Here is a 17,323-nt window from a genome sequence, read left to right on the forward strand (position 1 = left end):
TCAGTGGCAGTGACGTCCTTTCTAATTCCATGAAAACTCTGAGCTTCATGTGTCTCTGTTGTTGTAGTTGTTATCTTAGTTGTTGTGCTGCTGTCCACTTTTGTCTCAGGTGGTGTGCACATGACAATTGATGATGATGAAGATGAGGTTGTTGTTGTTGTCCGTTGCTCAATGATTGTTAGGATGATTTCCAGAAAACGTTCAACTGTAATTGATCCAGACTTGAATTGTTGTACAAGCTCTCTCCTTTTTTCCTCAGTGATGTATTTGGAGTAGAGCAGGTCCCACAGAGACACTGTGGTTCCTTGGTATTGCCCTCCTGCTCGTGTTGTTGTTGTAGATTTTAGAATGAGTTTGGTTGCCTCATCAACAAAGAAGTAATACTCTCCTTTCTTTACAATGACCAATAAGCTAAGGCCTGTGATGGGATCTGTAATACACCTCTCCACCAGTTGGAGATATGTGAGGTTTTCTTGAGTGTTGGGATCAAAGAAGCCCTTGGTGTCATCATCAGGATCAGACAGAATCTGATTCATTTCCTCATCAAAGTAACCTCTTTGGTATGCCACCTGTACAGGAACTCTGTGACTGTGCACTGGGTCAATTATGCCTCCAGTGGCAATTTGTGCTTCAAGAAGGCGAATTCCATGATCCTTGACAATGAGATCTTTTTTCAAGGCCTGGAACAAAGATATTATAGATCCTGTGTACGGATCTTTGTATCCTATGACTGCCCTTTCTGCTGAAAGCAGTTTGTTTTTCCACTCATTGCCAACTACTCTTTGAGCTGCAGCTTCCTCTACAGAAAGTTTCTTGTTTTTGACTGGGTCAATGACAAACCCAGTGGCAGCTTGCGCCTCCAGCAGAACCAGAGAAGTACCAGGGGTCAACAGGCCACGGCTTTTGGCTTCATAGATGCTCAGGGTCTCTTTGGTGGACTGCAGGTACACTCCTGCAATACTGTTGGTCCCCTCAAGGTACTTGCGCACCGAGTTCATTTCACTTACTTCAGTCACTGTTACTTTACCAGCGCTTAGATCTTTGTAAAGGTTCTCATCAATGATTTTGGATTCGAGCAGCTCAGTGGCAGTGACGTCCTTTCTAATTCCATGAAAACTCTGTGTCTCTGTTGTTGTAGTTGTTATCTTAGTTGTTGTGCTGCTGTCCACTTTTGTCTCAGGTGGTGTGCACATGACAATTGATGATGATGAAGATGAGGTTGTTGTTGTCCGTTGCTCAATGATTGTTAGGATGATTTCCAGAAAACGTTCAACTGTAATTGATCCAGACTTGAATTGTTGTACAAGCTCTCTCCTTTTTTCCTCAGTGATGTATTTGGAGTAGAGCAGGTCCCACAGAGACACTGTGGTTCCTTGGTATTGCCCTCCTGCTCGTGTTGTTGTTGTAGATTTTAGAATGAGTTTGGTTGCCTCATCAACAAAGAAGTAATACTCTCCTTTCTTTACAATGACCAATAAGCTAAGGCCTGTGATGGGATCTGTAATACACCTCTCCACCAGTTGGAGATATGTGAGGTTTTCTTGAGTGTTGGGATCAAAGAAGCCCTTGGTGTCATCATCAGGATCAGACAGAATCTGATTCATTTCCTCATCAAAGTAACCTCTTTGGTATGCCACCTGTACAGGAACTCTGTGACTGTGCACTGGGTCAATTATGCCTCCAGTGGCAATTTGTGCTTCAAGAAGGCGAATTCCATGATCCTTGACAATGAGATCTTTTTTCAAGGCCTGGAACAAAGATATTATAGATCCTGTGTATGGATCTTTGTATCCTATGACTGCCCTTTCTGCTGAAAGCAGTTTGTTTTTCCACTCATTGCCAACTACTCTTTGAGCTGCAGCTTCCTCCACAGAAAGTTTCTTGTTTTTGACTGGGTCAATGACAAACCCAGTGGCAGCTTGCGCCTCCAGCAGAACCAGAGAAGTACCAGGAGTCAACAGGCCACGGCTTTTGGCTTCATAGATGCTCAGGGTCTCTTTGGTGGACTGCAGGTACACTCCTGCAATACTGTTGGTCCCCTCAAGGTACTTGCGCACCGAGTTCATTTCACTTACTTCAGTCACTGTTACTTTACCAGCGCTTAGATCTTTGTAAAGGTTCTCATCAATGATTTTGGATTCGAGCAGCTCAGTGGCAGTGACGTCCTTTCTAATTCCATGAAAACTCTGAGCTTCATGTGTCTCTGTTGTTGTAGTTGTTATCTTAGTTGTTGTGCTGCTGTCCACTTTTGTCTCAGGTGGTGTGCACATGACAATTGATGATGATGAAGATGAGGTTGTTGTTGTTGTCCGTTGCTCAATGATTGTTAGGATGATTTCCAGAAAACGTTCAACTGTAATTGATCCAGACTTGAATTGTTGTACAAGCTCTCTCCTTTTTTCCTCAGTGATGTATTTGGAGTAGAGCAGGTCCCACAGAGACACTGTGGTTCCTTGGTATTGCCCTCCTGCTCGTGTTGTTGTTGTAGATTTTAGAATGAGTTTGGTTGCCTCATCAACAAAGAAGTAATACTCTCCTTTCTTTACAATGACCAATAAGCTAAGGCCTGTGATGGGATCTGTAATACACCTCTCCACCAGTTGGAGATATGTGAGGTTTTCTTGAGTGTTGGGATCAAAGAAGCCCTTGGTGTCATCATCAGGATCAGACAGAATCTGATTCATTTCCTCATCAAAGTAACCTCTTTGGTATGCCACCTGTACAGGAACTCTGTGACTGTGCACTGGGTCAATTATGCCTCCAGTGGCAATTTGTGCTTCAAGAAGGCGAATTCCATGATCCTTGACAATGAGATCTTTTTTCAAGGCCTGGAACAAAGATATTATAGATCCTGTGTACGGATCTTTGTATCCTATGACTGCCCTTTCTGCTGAAAGCAGTTTGTTTTTCCACTCATTGCCAACTACTCTTTGAGCTGCAGCTTCCTCTACAGAAAGTTTCTTGTTTTTGACTGGGTCAATGACAAACCCAGTGGCAGCTTGCGCCTCCAGCAGAACCAGAGAAGTACCAGGGGTCAACAGGCCACGGCTTTTGGCTTCATAGATGCTCAGGGTCTCTTTGGTGGACTGCAGGTACACTCCTGCAATACTGTTGGTCCCCTCAAGGTACTTGCGCACCGAGTTCATTTCACTTACTTCAGTCACTGTTACTTTACCAGCGCTTAGATCTTTGTAAAGGTTCTCATCAATGATTTTGGATTCGAGCAGCTCAGTGGCAGTGACGTCCTTTCTAATTCCATGAAAACTCTGTGTCTCTGTTGTTGTAGTTGTTATCTTAGTTGTTGTGCTGCTGTCCACTTTTGTCTCAGGTGGTGTGCACATGACAATTGATGATGATGAAGATGAGGTTGTTGTTGTTGTCCGTTGCTCAATGATTGTTAGGATGATTTCCAGAAAACGTTCAACTGTAATTGATCCAGACTTGAATTGTTGTACAAGCTCTCTCCTTTTTTCCTCAGTGATGTATTTGGAGTAGAGCAGGTCCCACAGAGACACTGTGGTTCCTTGGTATTGCCCTCCTGCTCGTGTTGTTGTTGTAGATTTTAGAATGAGTTTGGTTGCCTCATCAACAAAGAAGTAATACTCTCCTTTCTTTACAATGACCAATAAGCTAAGGCCTGTGATGGGATCTGTAATACACCTCTCCACCAGTTGGAGATATGTGAGGTTTTCTTGAGTGTTGGGATCAAAGAAGCCCTTGGTGTCATCATCAGGATCAGACAGAATCTGATTCATTTCCTCATCAAAGTAACCTCTTTGGTATGCCACCTGTACAGGAACTCTGTGACTGTGCACTGGGTCAATTATGCCTCCAGTGGCAATTTGTGCTTCAAGAAGGCGAATTCCATGATCCTTGACAATGAGATCTTTTTTCAAGGCCTGGAACAAAGATATTATAGATCCTGTGTATGGATCTTTGTATCCTATGACTGCCCTTTCTGCTGAAAGCAGTTTGTTTTTCCACTCATTGCCAACTACTCTTTGAGCTGCAGCTTCCTCCACAGAAAGTTTCTTGTTTTTGACTGGGTCAATGACAAACCCAGTGGCAGCTTGCGCCTCCAGCAGAACCAGAGAAGTACCAGGAGTCAACAGGCCACGGCTTTTGGCTTCATAGATGCTCAGGGTCTCTTTGGTGGACTGCAGGTACACTCCTGCAATACTGTTGGTCCCCTCAAGGTACTTGCGCACCGAGTTCATTTCACTTACTTCAGTCACTGTTACTTTACCAGCGCTTAGATCTTTGTAAAGGTTCTCATCAATGATTTTGGATTCGAGCAGCTCAGTGGCAGTGACGTCCTTTCTAATTCCATGAAAACTCTGAGCTTCATGTGTCTCTGTTGTTGTAGTTGTTATCTTAGTTGTTGTGCTGCTGTCCACTTTTGTCTCAGGTGGTGTGCACATGACAATTGATGATGATGAAGATGAGGTTGTTGTTGTTGTCCGTTGCTCAATGATTGTTAGGATGATTTCCAGAAAACGTTCAACTGTAATTGATCCAGACTTGAATTGTTGTACAAGCTCTCTCCTTTTTTCCTCAGTGATGTATTTGGAGTAGAGCAGGTCCCACAGAGACACTGTGGTTCCTTGGTATTGCCCTCCTGCTCGTGTTGTTGTTGTAGATTTTAGAATGAGTTTGGTTGCCTCATCAACAAAGAAGTAATACTCTCCTTTCTTTACAATGACCAATAAGCTAAGGCCTGTGATGGGATCTGTAATACACCTCTCCACCAGTTGGAGATATGTGAGGTTTTCTTGAGTGTTGGGATCAAAGAAGCCCTTGGTGTCATCATCAGGATCAGACAGAATCTGATTCATTTCCTCATCAAAGTAACCTCTTTGGTATGCCACCTGTACAGGAACTCTGTGACTGTGCACTGGGTCAATTATGCCTCCAGTGGCAATTTGTGCTTCAAGAAGGCGAATTCCATGATCCTTGACAATGAGATCTTTTTTCAAGGCCTGGAACAAAGATATTATAGATCCTGTGTACGGATCTTTGTATCCTATGACTGCCCTTTCTGCTGAAAGCAGTTTGTTTTTCCACTCATTGCCAACTACTCTTTGAGCTGCAGCTTCCTCTACAGAAAGTTTCTTGTTTTTGACTGGGTCAATGACAAACCCAGTGGCAGCTTGCGCCTCCAGCAGAACCAGAGAAGTACCAGGGGTCAACAGGCCACGGCTTTTGGCTTCATAGATGCTCAGGGTCTCTTTGGTGGACTGCAGGTACACTCCTGCAATACTGTTGGTCCCCTCAAGGTACTTGCGCACCGAGTTCATTTCACTTACTTCAGTCACTGTTACTTTACCAGCGCTTAGATCTTTGTAAAGGTTCTCATCAATGATTTTGGATTCGAGCAGCTCAGTGGCAGTGACGTCCTTTCTAATTCCATGAAAACTCTGTGTCTCTGTTGTTGTAGTTGTTATCTTAGTTGTTGTGCTGCTGTCCACTTTTGTCTCAGGTGGTGTGCACATGACAATTGATGATGATGAAGATGAGGTTGTTGTTGTTGTCCGTTGCTCAATGATTGTTAGGATGATTTCCAGAAAACGTTCAACTGTAATTGATCCAGACTTGAATTGTTGTACAAGCTCTCTCCTTTTTTCCTCAGTGATGTATTTGGAGTAGAGCAGGTCCCACAGAGACACTGTGGTTCCTTGGTATTGCCCTCCTGCTCGTGTTGTTGTTGTAGATTTTAGAATGAGTTTGGTTGCCTCATCAACAAAGAAGTAATACTCTCCTTTCTTTACAATGACCAATAAGCTAAGGCCTGTGATGGGATCTGTAATACACCTCTCCACCAGTTGGAGATATGTGAGGTTTTCTTGAGTGTTGGGATCAAAGAAGCCCTTGGTGTCATCATCAGGATCAGACAGAATCTGATTCATTTCCTCATCAAAGTAACCTCTTTGGTATGCCACCTGTACAGGAACTCTGTGACTGTGCACTGGGTCAATTATGCCTCCAGTGGCAATTTGTGCTTCAAGAAGGCGAATTCCATGATCCTTGACAATGAGATCTTTTTTCAAGGCCTGGAACAAAGATATTATAGATCCTGTGTATGGATCTTTGTATCCTATGACTGCCCTTTCTGCTGAAAGCAGTTTGTTTTTCCACTCATTGCCAACTACTCTTTGAGCTGCAGCTTCCTCCACAGAAAGTTTCTTGTTTTTGACTGGGTCAATGACAAACCCAGTGGCAGCTTGCGCCTCCAGCAGAACCAGAGAAGTACCAGGAGTCAACAGGCCACGGCTTTTGGCTTCATAGATGCTCAGGGTCTCTTTGGTGGACTGCAGGTACACTCCTGCAATACTGTTGGTCCCCTCAAGGTACTTGCGCACCGAGTTCATTTCACTTACTTCAGTCACTGTTACTTTACCAGCGCTTAGATCTTTGTAAAGGTTCTCATCAATGATTTTGGATTCGAGCAGCTCAGTGGCAGTGACGTCCTTTCTAATTCCATGAAAACTCTGAGCTTCATGTGTCTCTGTTGTTGTAGTTGTTATCTTAGTTGTTGTGCTGCTGTCCACTTTTGTCTCAGGTGGTGTGCACATGACAATTGATGATGATGAAGATGAGGTTGTTGTTGTTGTCCGTTGCTCAATGATTGTTAGGATGATTTCCAGAAAACGTTCAACTGTAATTGATCCAGACTTGAATTGTTGTACAAGCTCTCTCCTTTTTTCCTCAGTGATGTATTTGGAGTAGAGCAGGTCCCACAGAGACACTGTGGTTCCTTGGTATTGCCCTCCTGCTCGTGTTGTTGTTGTAGATTTTAGAATGAGTTTGGTTGCCTCATCAACAAAGAAGTAATACTCTCCTTTCTTTACAATGACCAATAAGCTAAGGCCTGTGATGGGATCTGTAATACACCTCTCCACCAGTTGGAGATATGTGAGGTTTTCTTGAGTGTTGGGATCAAAGAAGCCCTTGGTGTCATCATCAGGATCAGACAGAATCTGATTCATTTCCTCATCAAAGTAACCTCTTTGGTATGCCACCTGTACAGGAACTCTGTGACTGTGCACTGGGTCAATTATGCCTCCAGTGGCAATTTGTGCTTCAAGAAGGCGAATTCCATGATCCTTGACAATGAGATCTTTTTTCAAGGCCTGGAACAAAGATATTATAGATCCTGTGTATGGATCTTTGTATCCTATGACTGCCCTTTCTGCTGAAAGCAGTTTGTTTTTCCACTCATTGCCAACTACTCTTTGAGCTGCAGCTTCCTCCACAGAAAGTTTCTTGTTTTTGACTGGGTCAATGACAAACCCAGTGGCAGCTTGCGCCTCCAGCAGAACCAGAGAAGTACCAGGAGTCAACAGGCCACGGCTTTTGGCTTCATAGATGCTCAGGGTCTCTTTGGTGGACTGCAGGTACACTCCTGCAATACTGTTGGTCCCCTCAAGGTACTTGCGCACCGAGTTCATTTCACTTACTTCAGTCACTGTTACTTTACCAGCGCTTAGATCTTTGTAAAGGTTCTCATCAATGATTTTGGATTCGAGCAGCTCAGTGGCAGTGACGTCCTTTCTAATTCCATGAAAACTCTGAGCTTCATGTGTCTCTGTTGTTGTAGTTGTTATCTTAGTTGTTGTGCTGCTGTCCACTTTTGTCTCAGGTGGTGTGCACATGACAATTGATGATGATGAAGATGAGGTTGTTGTTGTTGTCCGTTGCTCAATGATTGTTAGGATGATTTCCAGAAAACGTTCAACTGTAATTGATCCAGACTTGAATTGTTGTACAAGCTCTCTCCTTTTTTCCTCAGTGATGTATTTGGAGTAGAGCAGGTCCCACAGAGACACTGTGGTTCCTTGGTATTGCCCTCCTGCTCGTGTTGTTGTTGTAGATTTTAGAATGAGTTTGGTTGCCTCATCAACAAAGAAGTAATACTCTCCTTTCTTTACAATGACCAATAAGCTAAGGCCTGTGATGGGATCTGTAATACACCTCTCCACCAGTTGGAGATATGTGAGGTTTTCTTGAGTGTTGGGATCAAAGAAGCCCTTGGTGTCATCATCAGGATCAGACAGAATCTGATTCATTTCCTCATCAAAGTAGCCTCTTTGGTATGCCACCTGTACAGGAACTCTGTGACTGTGCACTGGGTCAATTATGCCTCCAGTGGCAATTTGTGCTTCAAGGAGGCGAATTCCATGATCCTTGACAATGAGGTCTTTTTTCAAGGCCTGGAACAAAGATATTGTAGATCCTGTGTATGGATCTTTGTATCCTATGACTGCCCTTTCTGCTGAAAGCAGTTTGTTTTTCCACTCATTGCCAACTACTCTTTGAGCTGCAGCTTCCTCTACAGAAAGTTTCTTGTTTTTGACTGGGTCAATGACAAACCCAGTGGCAGCTTGCGCCTCCAGCAGAACCAGAGAAGTACCAGGAGTCAACAGGCCACGGCTTTTGGCTTCATAGATGCTCAGGGTCTCTTTGGTGGACTGCAGGTACACTCCTGCAATACTGTTGGTCCCCTCAAGGTACTTGCGCACCGAGTTCATTTCACTTACTTCAGTCACTGTTACTTTACCAGCGCTTAGATCTTTGTAAAGGTTCTCATCAATGATTTTGGATTCGAGCAGCTCAGTGGCAGTGACGTCCTTTCTAATTCCATGAAAACTCTGAGCTTCATGTGTCTCTGTTGTTGTAGTTGTTATCTTAGTTGTTGTGCTGCTGTCCACTTTTGTCTCAGGTGGTGTGCACATGACAATTGATGATGATGAAGATGAGGTTGTTGTTGTTGTCCGTTGCTCAATGATTGTTAGGATGATTTCCAGAAAACGTTCAACTGTAATTGATCCAGACTTGAATTGTTGTACAAGCTCTCTCCTTTTTTCCTCAGTGATGTATTTGGAGTAGAGCAGGTCCCACAGAGACACTGTGGTTCCTTGGTATTGCCCTCCTGCTCGTGTTGTTGTTGTAGATTTTAGAATGAGTTTGGTTGCCTCATCAACAAAGAAGTAATACTCTCCTTTCTTTACAATGACCAATAAGCTAAGGCCTGTGATGGGATCTGTAATACACCTCTCCACCAGTTGGAGATATGTGAGGTTTTCTTGAGTGTTGGGATCAAAGAAGCCCTTGGTGTCATCATCAGGATCAGACAGAATCTGATTCATTTCCTCATCAAAGTAACCTCTTTGGTATGCCACCTGTACAGGAACTCTGTGACTGTGCACTGGGTCAATTATGCCTCCAGTGGCAATTTGTGCTTCAAGAAGGCGAATTCCATGATCCTTGACAATGAGATCTTTTTTCAAGGCCTGGAACAAAGATATTGTAGATCCTGTGTATGGATCTTTGTATCCTATGACTGCCCTTTCTGCTGAAAGCAGTTTGTTTTTCCACTCATTGCCAACTACTCTTTGAGCTGCAGCTTCCTCTACAGAAAGTTTCTTGTTTTTGACTGGGTCAATGACAAACCCAGTGGCAGCTTGCGCCTCCAGCAGAACCAGAGAAGTACCAGGAGTCAACAGGCCACGGCTTTTGGCTTCATAGATGCTCAGGGTCTCTTTGGTGGACTGCAGGTACACTCCTGCAATACTGTTGGTCCCCTCAAGGTACTTGCGCACCGAGTTCATTTCACTTACTTCAGTCACTGTTACTTTACCAGCGCTTAGATCTTTGTAAAGGTTCTCATCAATGATTTTGGATTCGAGCAGCTCAGTGGCAGTGACGTCCTTTCTAATTCCATGAAAACTCTGAGCTTCATGTGTCTCTGTTGTTGTAGTTGTTATCTTAGTTGTTGTGCTGCTGTCCACTTTTGTCTCAGGTGGTGTGCACATGACAATTGATGATGATGAAGATGAGGTTGTTGTTGTTGTCCGTTGCTCAATGATTGTTAGGATGATTTCCAGAAAACGTTCAACTGTAATTGATCCAGACTTGAATTGTTGTACAAGCTCTCTCCTTTTTTCCTCAGTGATGTATTTGGAGTAGAGCAGGTCCCACAGAGACACTGTGGTTCCTTGGTATTGCCCTCCTGCTCGTGTTGTTGTTGTAGATTTTAGAATGAGTTTGGTTGCCTCATCAACAAAGAAGTAATACTCTCCTTTCTTTACAATGACCAATAAGCTAAGGCCTGTGATGGGATCTGTAATACACCTCTCCACCAGTTGGAGATATGTGAGGTTTTCTTGAGTGTTGGGATCAAAGAAGCCCTTGGTGTCATCATCAGGATCAGACAGAATCTGATTCATTTCCTCATCAAAGTAGCCTCTTTGGTATGCCACCTGTACAGGAACTCTGTGACTGTGCACTGGGTCAATTATGCCTCCAGTGGCAATTTGTGCTTCAAGGAGGCGAATTCCATGATCCTTGACAATGAGGTCTTTTTTCAAGGCCTGGAACAAAGATATTGTAGATCCTGTGTATGGATCTTTGTATCCTATGACTGCCCTTTCTGCTGAAAGCAGTTTGTTTTTCCACTCATTGCCAACTACTCTTTGAGCTGCAGCTTCCTCTACAGAAAGTTTCTTGTTTTTGACTGGGTCAATGACAAACCCAGTGGCAGCTTGCGCCTCCAGCAGAACCAGAGAAGTACCAGGAGTCAACAGGCCACGGCTTTTGGCTTCATAGATGCTCAGGGTCTCTTTGGTGGACTGCAGGTACACTCCTGCAATACTGTTGGTCCCCTCAAGGTACTTGCGCACCGAGTTCATTTCACTTACTTCAGTCACTGTTACTTTACCAGCGCTTAGATCTTTGTAAAGGTTCTCATCAATGATTTTGGATTCGAGCAGCTCAGTGGCAGTGACGTCCTTTCTAATTCCATGAAAACTCTGTGTCTCTGTTGTTGTAGTTGTTATCTTAGTTGTTGTGCTGCTGTCCACTTTTGTCTCAGGTGGTGTGCACATGACAATTGATGATGATGAAGATGAGGTTGTTGTTGTTGTCCGTTGCTCAATGATTGTTAGGATGATTTCCAGAAAACGTTCAACTGTAATTGATCCAGACTTGAATTGTTGTACAAGCTCTCTCCTTTTTTCCTCAGTGATGTATTTGGAGTAGAGCAGGTCCCACAGAGACACTGTGGTTCCTTGGTATTGCCCTCCTGCTCGTGTTGTTGTTGTAGATTTTAGAATGAGTTTGGTTGCCTCATCAACAAAGAAGTAATACTCTCCTTTCTTTACAATGACCAATAAGCTAAGGCCTGTGATGGGATCTGTAATACACCTCTCCACCAGTTGGAGATATGTGAGGTTGTCTTGAGTGTTGGGATCAAAGAAGCCCTTGGTGTCATCATCAGGATCAGACAGAATCTGATTCATTTTCTCATCAAAGTAACCTCTTTGGTATGCCACCTGTACAGGAACTCTGTGACTATGCACTGGGTCAATTATGCCTCCAGTTGCAATTTGTGCTTCAAGGAGGCGAATTCCATGATCCTTGACGATGAGGTCTTTTTTCAAGGCCTGGAACAAAGAAATTGTGTCTCCAGTGTATGGATCTTTGTACCCTGTTACAGCTCGTTCTGCTGAAAGCAGTTTGTTTTTCCACTCATTTCCAACCACACCTTGAACTACAGCTTCCTCTACAGGGAGTTTTCTGTTTTTCACTGGATCAATAATAAATCCAGTTGCAGCTTGTGCCTCCAGCAGCACAAGAGATGTGCCAGGGGTCAGCAGGCCTTTGGTTTTTGCTTCATAGATACTCATGATTTTCTTGGTAGATTCTACTCTGACACCTGCTATGCAGTTCGTTGCTCCAAGGTACTTCTGAATGGATTCCATTTTGTTTATCTTTTCTTCAGTTACTTCTCCTTGTATAATCTGTGTGAAAAGCTCCTTTGAGATAATTTTTGACTCATACAACTCACTGGCGGAGACCTGCTTTCTTAGACCTTTAAACTTTCTTTCCTTGGATGATACTTCTGTTATTATTACAGTAAGTATTTCAATGATCTCCTCTATTTTCATGACTCCTGTTTTGTACTGTTGTATGATCTGCTCCCTTTTTTGTTCTGATATGTATTCAGAGAGCATTACTTCCCACAATGTCACCTCTTTATTTTTAAATTTCCCTGCATTTATTGCTACAGTTTTGTTTTTGAATACAAGCTGTATTTTCTCATCTGTGTGAAGCATGTGGGATTCTTCTTCATACAGGGGTAGAAGAAGTAGTCCAGTATTAGGATCTTTCTCACATCGCTTGATGAGCTGATGGTAAGAGAGGTTTTCTTTGTTATTTGGGTCAAAGAATCCCCTTGCATCATCAGTTGGGTTCAACAGAATTTTGCTCATTTCTTCATCTAGACACCCTTTTCTAATGGCAACATGAACAGGCAGTCTGTGACTCTGATTCGGGTCAACTACTCCTCCAGTTGCCATCTGTGCATCAAGAAGACGAATGCCATCACTTCTTTGAATTAGCTGTTCACTCATGGCTTCAAACAGGGATATAGTTGCATCTGTGTATGGATCTCTATAGCCAGTAACAGCTCGCTCAGCTGAGAGAAGTTGTTCAAGAATATCTGGTCCAATGACTTTCTCTCTTGCTGCCACATCAACAGCATAGACCTTGTTTTTGACAGGATCAATAACTCCTCCTGTGGCAGCCTGCGCTTCAAGCAGTAAAAGTGCAATGCCAGGTGTCAACCGACCTTCCATTTTTGCTTCATATATACTCATTACTTTCTGGGATGGATGAACTTTAATTCCAGCTATACTTCCAGTTCCTTTTAGGTATCCCCTTACAGGTCCACACTGGGCAACTGCTTCAAAAGTGAGTTTTCCTTCTTTTACTTGTTTGAATGTTTCTGCATCAATGATATCCGCATCAAGAAACTGTTGTGCAGAGACTGGCTTTCTTAGTCCCATTACCATGAGAGTTTCATTGTTTTCCAGTTTTTCAATGGTTGAAATGACCAATGTGATTATGGTTTGTGTGCTAATCTTCCTTGTTCTGTATTTTTCAGTTAATTCGAGCCGCTGATCCTCAGTGAAGTACCCCGAATGAATCAAGTCCCAAAGCGAAACTGATTTTCCAGCATAGCGTCCAACTGTTACGCTCACGGCCGTCTTTTCAAATTCATGCTGTATCTCAGTGGGAGTATACACTTTGGTCTTGGCGTCAGAGGCTTTTAATTTGTCATTAAGAGGCAGTAGATACAATCCTGTTTCTTCATCTTTAACACATCTACCCAACATTTCCATGTAGGTCAGATTGTCTTGAGTCTTTGGGTCAAAAAAGCCCTTTGTGTCATCAGTTGGGTCTGACAGTATTTGAGTTAGTTCTGCATCAAAATATCCTTTTCTGTATGCAACCTCCAGAGGTAAGTGAAGACACTTCAAGGGATCAATGATACCACCTGTAGCGATCTGGGCCTCAAGCAAACGGATGCCATGCTGCTTGACGATTAGATCTTTTTGCAAGGCTTGGAAGAGTGAGATCTTTTGACCAGTGTATGGATCTCTGTAACCAGTTACAGCCCTCTCTGCTGACAATAGCTTTTCATAAGTCTGTGGCCCTATTACCTTTTCTTTGAGGGCTTGTTCCACTGTAAGTTTTTTGTTTTTTAGGGGGTCAACAATGAAGCCTGTAGCTGCTTGTGCCTCAAGGAGGCAGAGGGCAGTGCCAGGTGTTAGAATGCCAATTCTCTGAGCCTCATTGATGCTAAGCTTCTGGTTGGAGGGTTGCAGTATTACACCAGCCACACAGCTTTTCCCCTGTAGGTAGGATCTCACACTGTCGATTTCCATTACATCAGTGCTTGTTATCTTTCCATCGATCAAACTCTTGTATGTTTTTTCATCCACAATATTCAACTCCAAGAGATCCACAACAGAAACCTCTCCTCTAAGACCTTTAAAGTTCAGCCCTGCTTGCTGTTTTATCTCCTTGCTCTCAATGATCTCCAGAATGGTGACTGTGATTTGCTCAATTGTGATTTTCCTCGACTTGAAGAGCTTGAAAAATTCCTGTCTTTTGTCCTCAGTCAGATACTCTGAATTGATAAGATCCCAGAGTGTTGTGTGCTTTCCCTTGAACCTGCCATACTTAACAGAAACTGTTGTTGTTTTGAGTGTTTCCCTGATATTATCATCTATGTTAACTTTCTTTATCTTGCTTTTGAGTGGCAAGAGGCACAGGCCTGTGCTTGGATCAGTTACACATCTGTCCATGAGCTGCAAGTATGTCAGGTTCTCAAGATTGTTGGGGTCAAAGAATCCTTTCGTGTCATCACTTGGATCACTCAGAATCTGGTTCATTGTCTCATCAAAGTAACCCCTCTTATAGGCCACATGAACAGGTATGCGATGGCTGTTGACTGGGTCAATGATCCCTCCAGTGGCAATTTGTGCCTCCATGAGTCGAATTCCATGGTCTTTCACGATGAGATCTTTTTGCATGGCTTGAAATAGAGAGATTATTTTGCCATCATGTGGATCTCTGTACCCAGTGACAGCTCTCTCTGCTGAGCGCAGCTTTTGACAGACATCAGGCCCCACAATTTTTGCTTTAACTGCATCATCAACTGAAAACTTCCGGTTTCCAATGGGGTCAATCACAAAACCTGTTGCTGCTTGTGCCTCCAGTAGAATCAAAGCAGTTCCTGGCATCAGCTTGCCTTTTTGTTTGGCCTGGTAGATCGTCATGATTTGAGAATCAGGAAGCAGAATACCTGCAATGCTGCTTTTCCCTTGAAGGTACACATTTACTCGTTCATCTTCTGCCACTTCCTTCACTGACTTTTTTCCCTTTTTCAGATCCTCCAAGACCTCCTCGCTAATGATGTCTGCCTCCATAAGCTGTTTGGCTGTGACAGTGTCTCTGATACCTTCAAAAACAACTTTAGTCGTTTTCACAGACTTTTCTATGACTTCCACAACCATTGTGATGGTCATTTTCATATTGAGCTTCCCTTCTCTGTATTTTTTAAAGATGTCTCTTCTCTGATTTTCATCGAAGTACTCTGACATCAGGAGTTCCCACAGAGATACTGTCATTCCCATGTACTTTCCACATGTCACTTTCACCTTTTCCTCTTTGAAGGCCATTTTAGTTTGGTAGTCAATGAAATTAAAATTTAGCCTGTCTGACTTGTCAAGGAGAGGGAGAAGGCACAGTCCAGTGGCAGGATCAATGACGCATCTCTCCATCAGCTGAAGATAAGTTAGGTTATCTTCTGTGTTTGGGTCAAAAAACCCTCTGGTGTCATCCCCTGAATCCTCTAGTATGGCATTCATTTCTTCGTTAAAATAACCTCTCTTGAAGGCAATCACTGTGGGAAGTCGATGACTGTTAATGGGGTCTATTATTCCCCCTGTAGCAATTTGCGCCTCAAGTAGACGTATTCCATGCTGCTTCACTATAAGATCTTTGGACAGGGCTTGAAACAGTGATATAGTGTCACCTGAGTATGGGTCTTTGTATCCAGTTACTGCTCTCTCAGCAGAACGCAGCTTTGCGAGAAACTCTGGGCCAAAAAGCTTGTGCTTGATGGCCTCATCCACTGTGAACTTTTTGTTTTTGACAGGATCAATCATGAATCCAGTAGCGGCTTGTGCCTCCAGTAAAACCAGTGCTGTTCCTGGCATCAGTATGCCTTGTTTCATCGCTTCGTAAATACTCATTCTCTGATTTGTTGAGAGTACAGCAATGCCTGCTATACTACCTTTGCCTTCCAGGTATTCTTTTACTGTTTCCATCAGCATCACATCCTGAGTTGTGGTGTTCCCCTTCTGAAGGTCATCAAATGTTTCTTTGTCAATGATCTTTGATTCAAGGAGTTCAGTAGAGGAAATGCCTCTTCGCAGACCTTTGAAGGTGATGCAAACGGGTAGGAGCAGCAGGCCTGTGTCAGGCTCCACAGTGCATTTCTCCAGGAGACTTTGGTAATCAAGATTTTCTTGAGAGCTTGGATTGTAGAAGACTTTGAGCTCTGACATCTGATCATTGAGCAAACCTTTTTCATAGTAGCCCTTTTGAATGGCAGTCTCAACTGACATGTTAGTCTTATCAGATGGATCAGAGAGGCCTTTTGTGGCTATCTGTGCTTCCAGGAGCCTCAATCCATAATCTCTGGGGACTAAATCTTTTCGCATAGCTTGGAATACAGATATTGTTTGATTTGTGTAGGGGTCTACATAGCCAGTGACAGCTTTTTCTGCTGTCTGGAGTTTCTCTTTCATCTCTGGTCCAACTATTCCCTCTTTAATAGCATCTTCAACCGTAAGTATTCGATTGTTTAATGGGTCTACGATGCCCACTGTCGCTGCTTGTGCTTCAAGCATGGCTAATGCCGTACCTGGCTTGAGTAGACGTTTTTTCATGGCTTGGTATATGGTTACCTTCTCCTTTGTCTTTTCCAGAAAAATACCAGCCACAGGTCCATGGCCTTCAGCGTAGCCATTTTTCTTCACTTCAGAATCTTGACTGATGGAGGCCATCTTGGCTTACAACACTGTGTGACAAATAAATACAAGTTGGAACTGGTTTTAATATCTCATCACTTTTTCTGCAAATAACAATAAAGTTTCATGTCCACCACAAAATTATATAGAAATACAGATTTTTAAAAAGAAGCTTTGTACGGGGTTCAATTCAATCTTATGTATCAAAGGTAGTCACGTTTTTTTTTAAACAGTCAAGCAATAAATCCTGCCTTCGTAATTTAACAATTGACAATCTTTGTTTACTTTAGGTTTTTCTTTAAGCAACTGTATGATAAATTTGTAGCCTGTAGTTCATTGTGCTGTTGATGTCATGTTTATTAGGAGTTGCTTTTAAGTTATATTGGAGTCTCAACCATATCTATGATATATATCTAAATAATGCAGTACAATCATACATCCCTAATTTCTGCAGCCTGAAAACTTCCTTAAAAAGGGATTCAAAAACACTTTTCTGTGTGAAGGGAGAATCCTTGCATCTTAGTTTGCACATTAATTGACCATATTTATATTAATCAGTCCTTTGCAGGAAGTTCACTCTTAGAGATTTCCAATGTAAAGCTCTAGCTTACTAATGCTCCACTCTAAATGGTAAAAATGACCATTATATTGAAAATCTCGTCAAATTTTATACTGCATATTCCTTTTAGACTGTATGACATCTGACAACAGTGGTATGGCTTGAAAAAACTTCTCTTCTCTTCCACATAGTGTGCTCTCTTGGTCACTTCACATCTGTCTGTTTATTTTAAACTGTGGACTTATTGTAAAACCTGGTTAACCCAAAATGGCCAGTTGTTTACTTAAAATAGTAAAATAGTCAAAATACTTTGTAAACCTGTCCTGAATTAATTAGGACAGCAGAACCCTAAAACCATTAAGAACTGTGTTTGTGCAAAGAT

The 17,323-nt window shown here is 42.8% G+C and overlaps 1 protein-coding gene across 1 annotated transcript in view; it reads right to left on the minus strand.

The window, feature by feature from the left end:
* The window catches only part of eppk1 (epiplakin 1), a 39,516-nt gene that overhangs the window by 15,496 nt on the left and 6,697 nt on the right, over nucleotides 1–17,323 (minus strand). Inside the window, exon 3 of the mRNA XM_065947852.1 lies at nucleotides 1–16,432. This exon is cut by the window's left edge and continues 15,496 nt beyond it. Within this exon, the coding sequence (XP_065803924.1) occupies nucleotides 1–16,418 (16,418 nt within the window). The 5' untranslated portion in view covers nucleotides 16,419–16,432. The remainder of the gene's footprint in view (nucleotides 16,433–17,323) is intronic.

This window comes from Labrus bergylta, chromosome 19, assembly GCF_963930695.1.
Source record: "Labrus bergylta chromosome 19, fLabBer1.1, whole genome shotgun sequence".
Classification (NCBI taxonomy): Eukaryota; Metazoa; Chordata; class Actinopteri; order Labriformes; family Labridae; genus Labrus; species Labrus bergylta.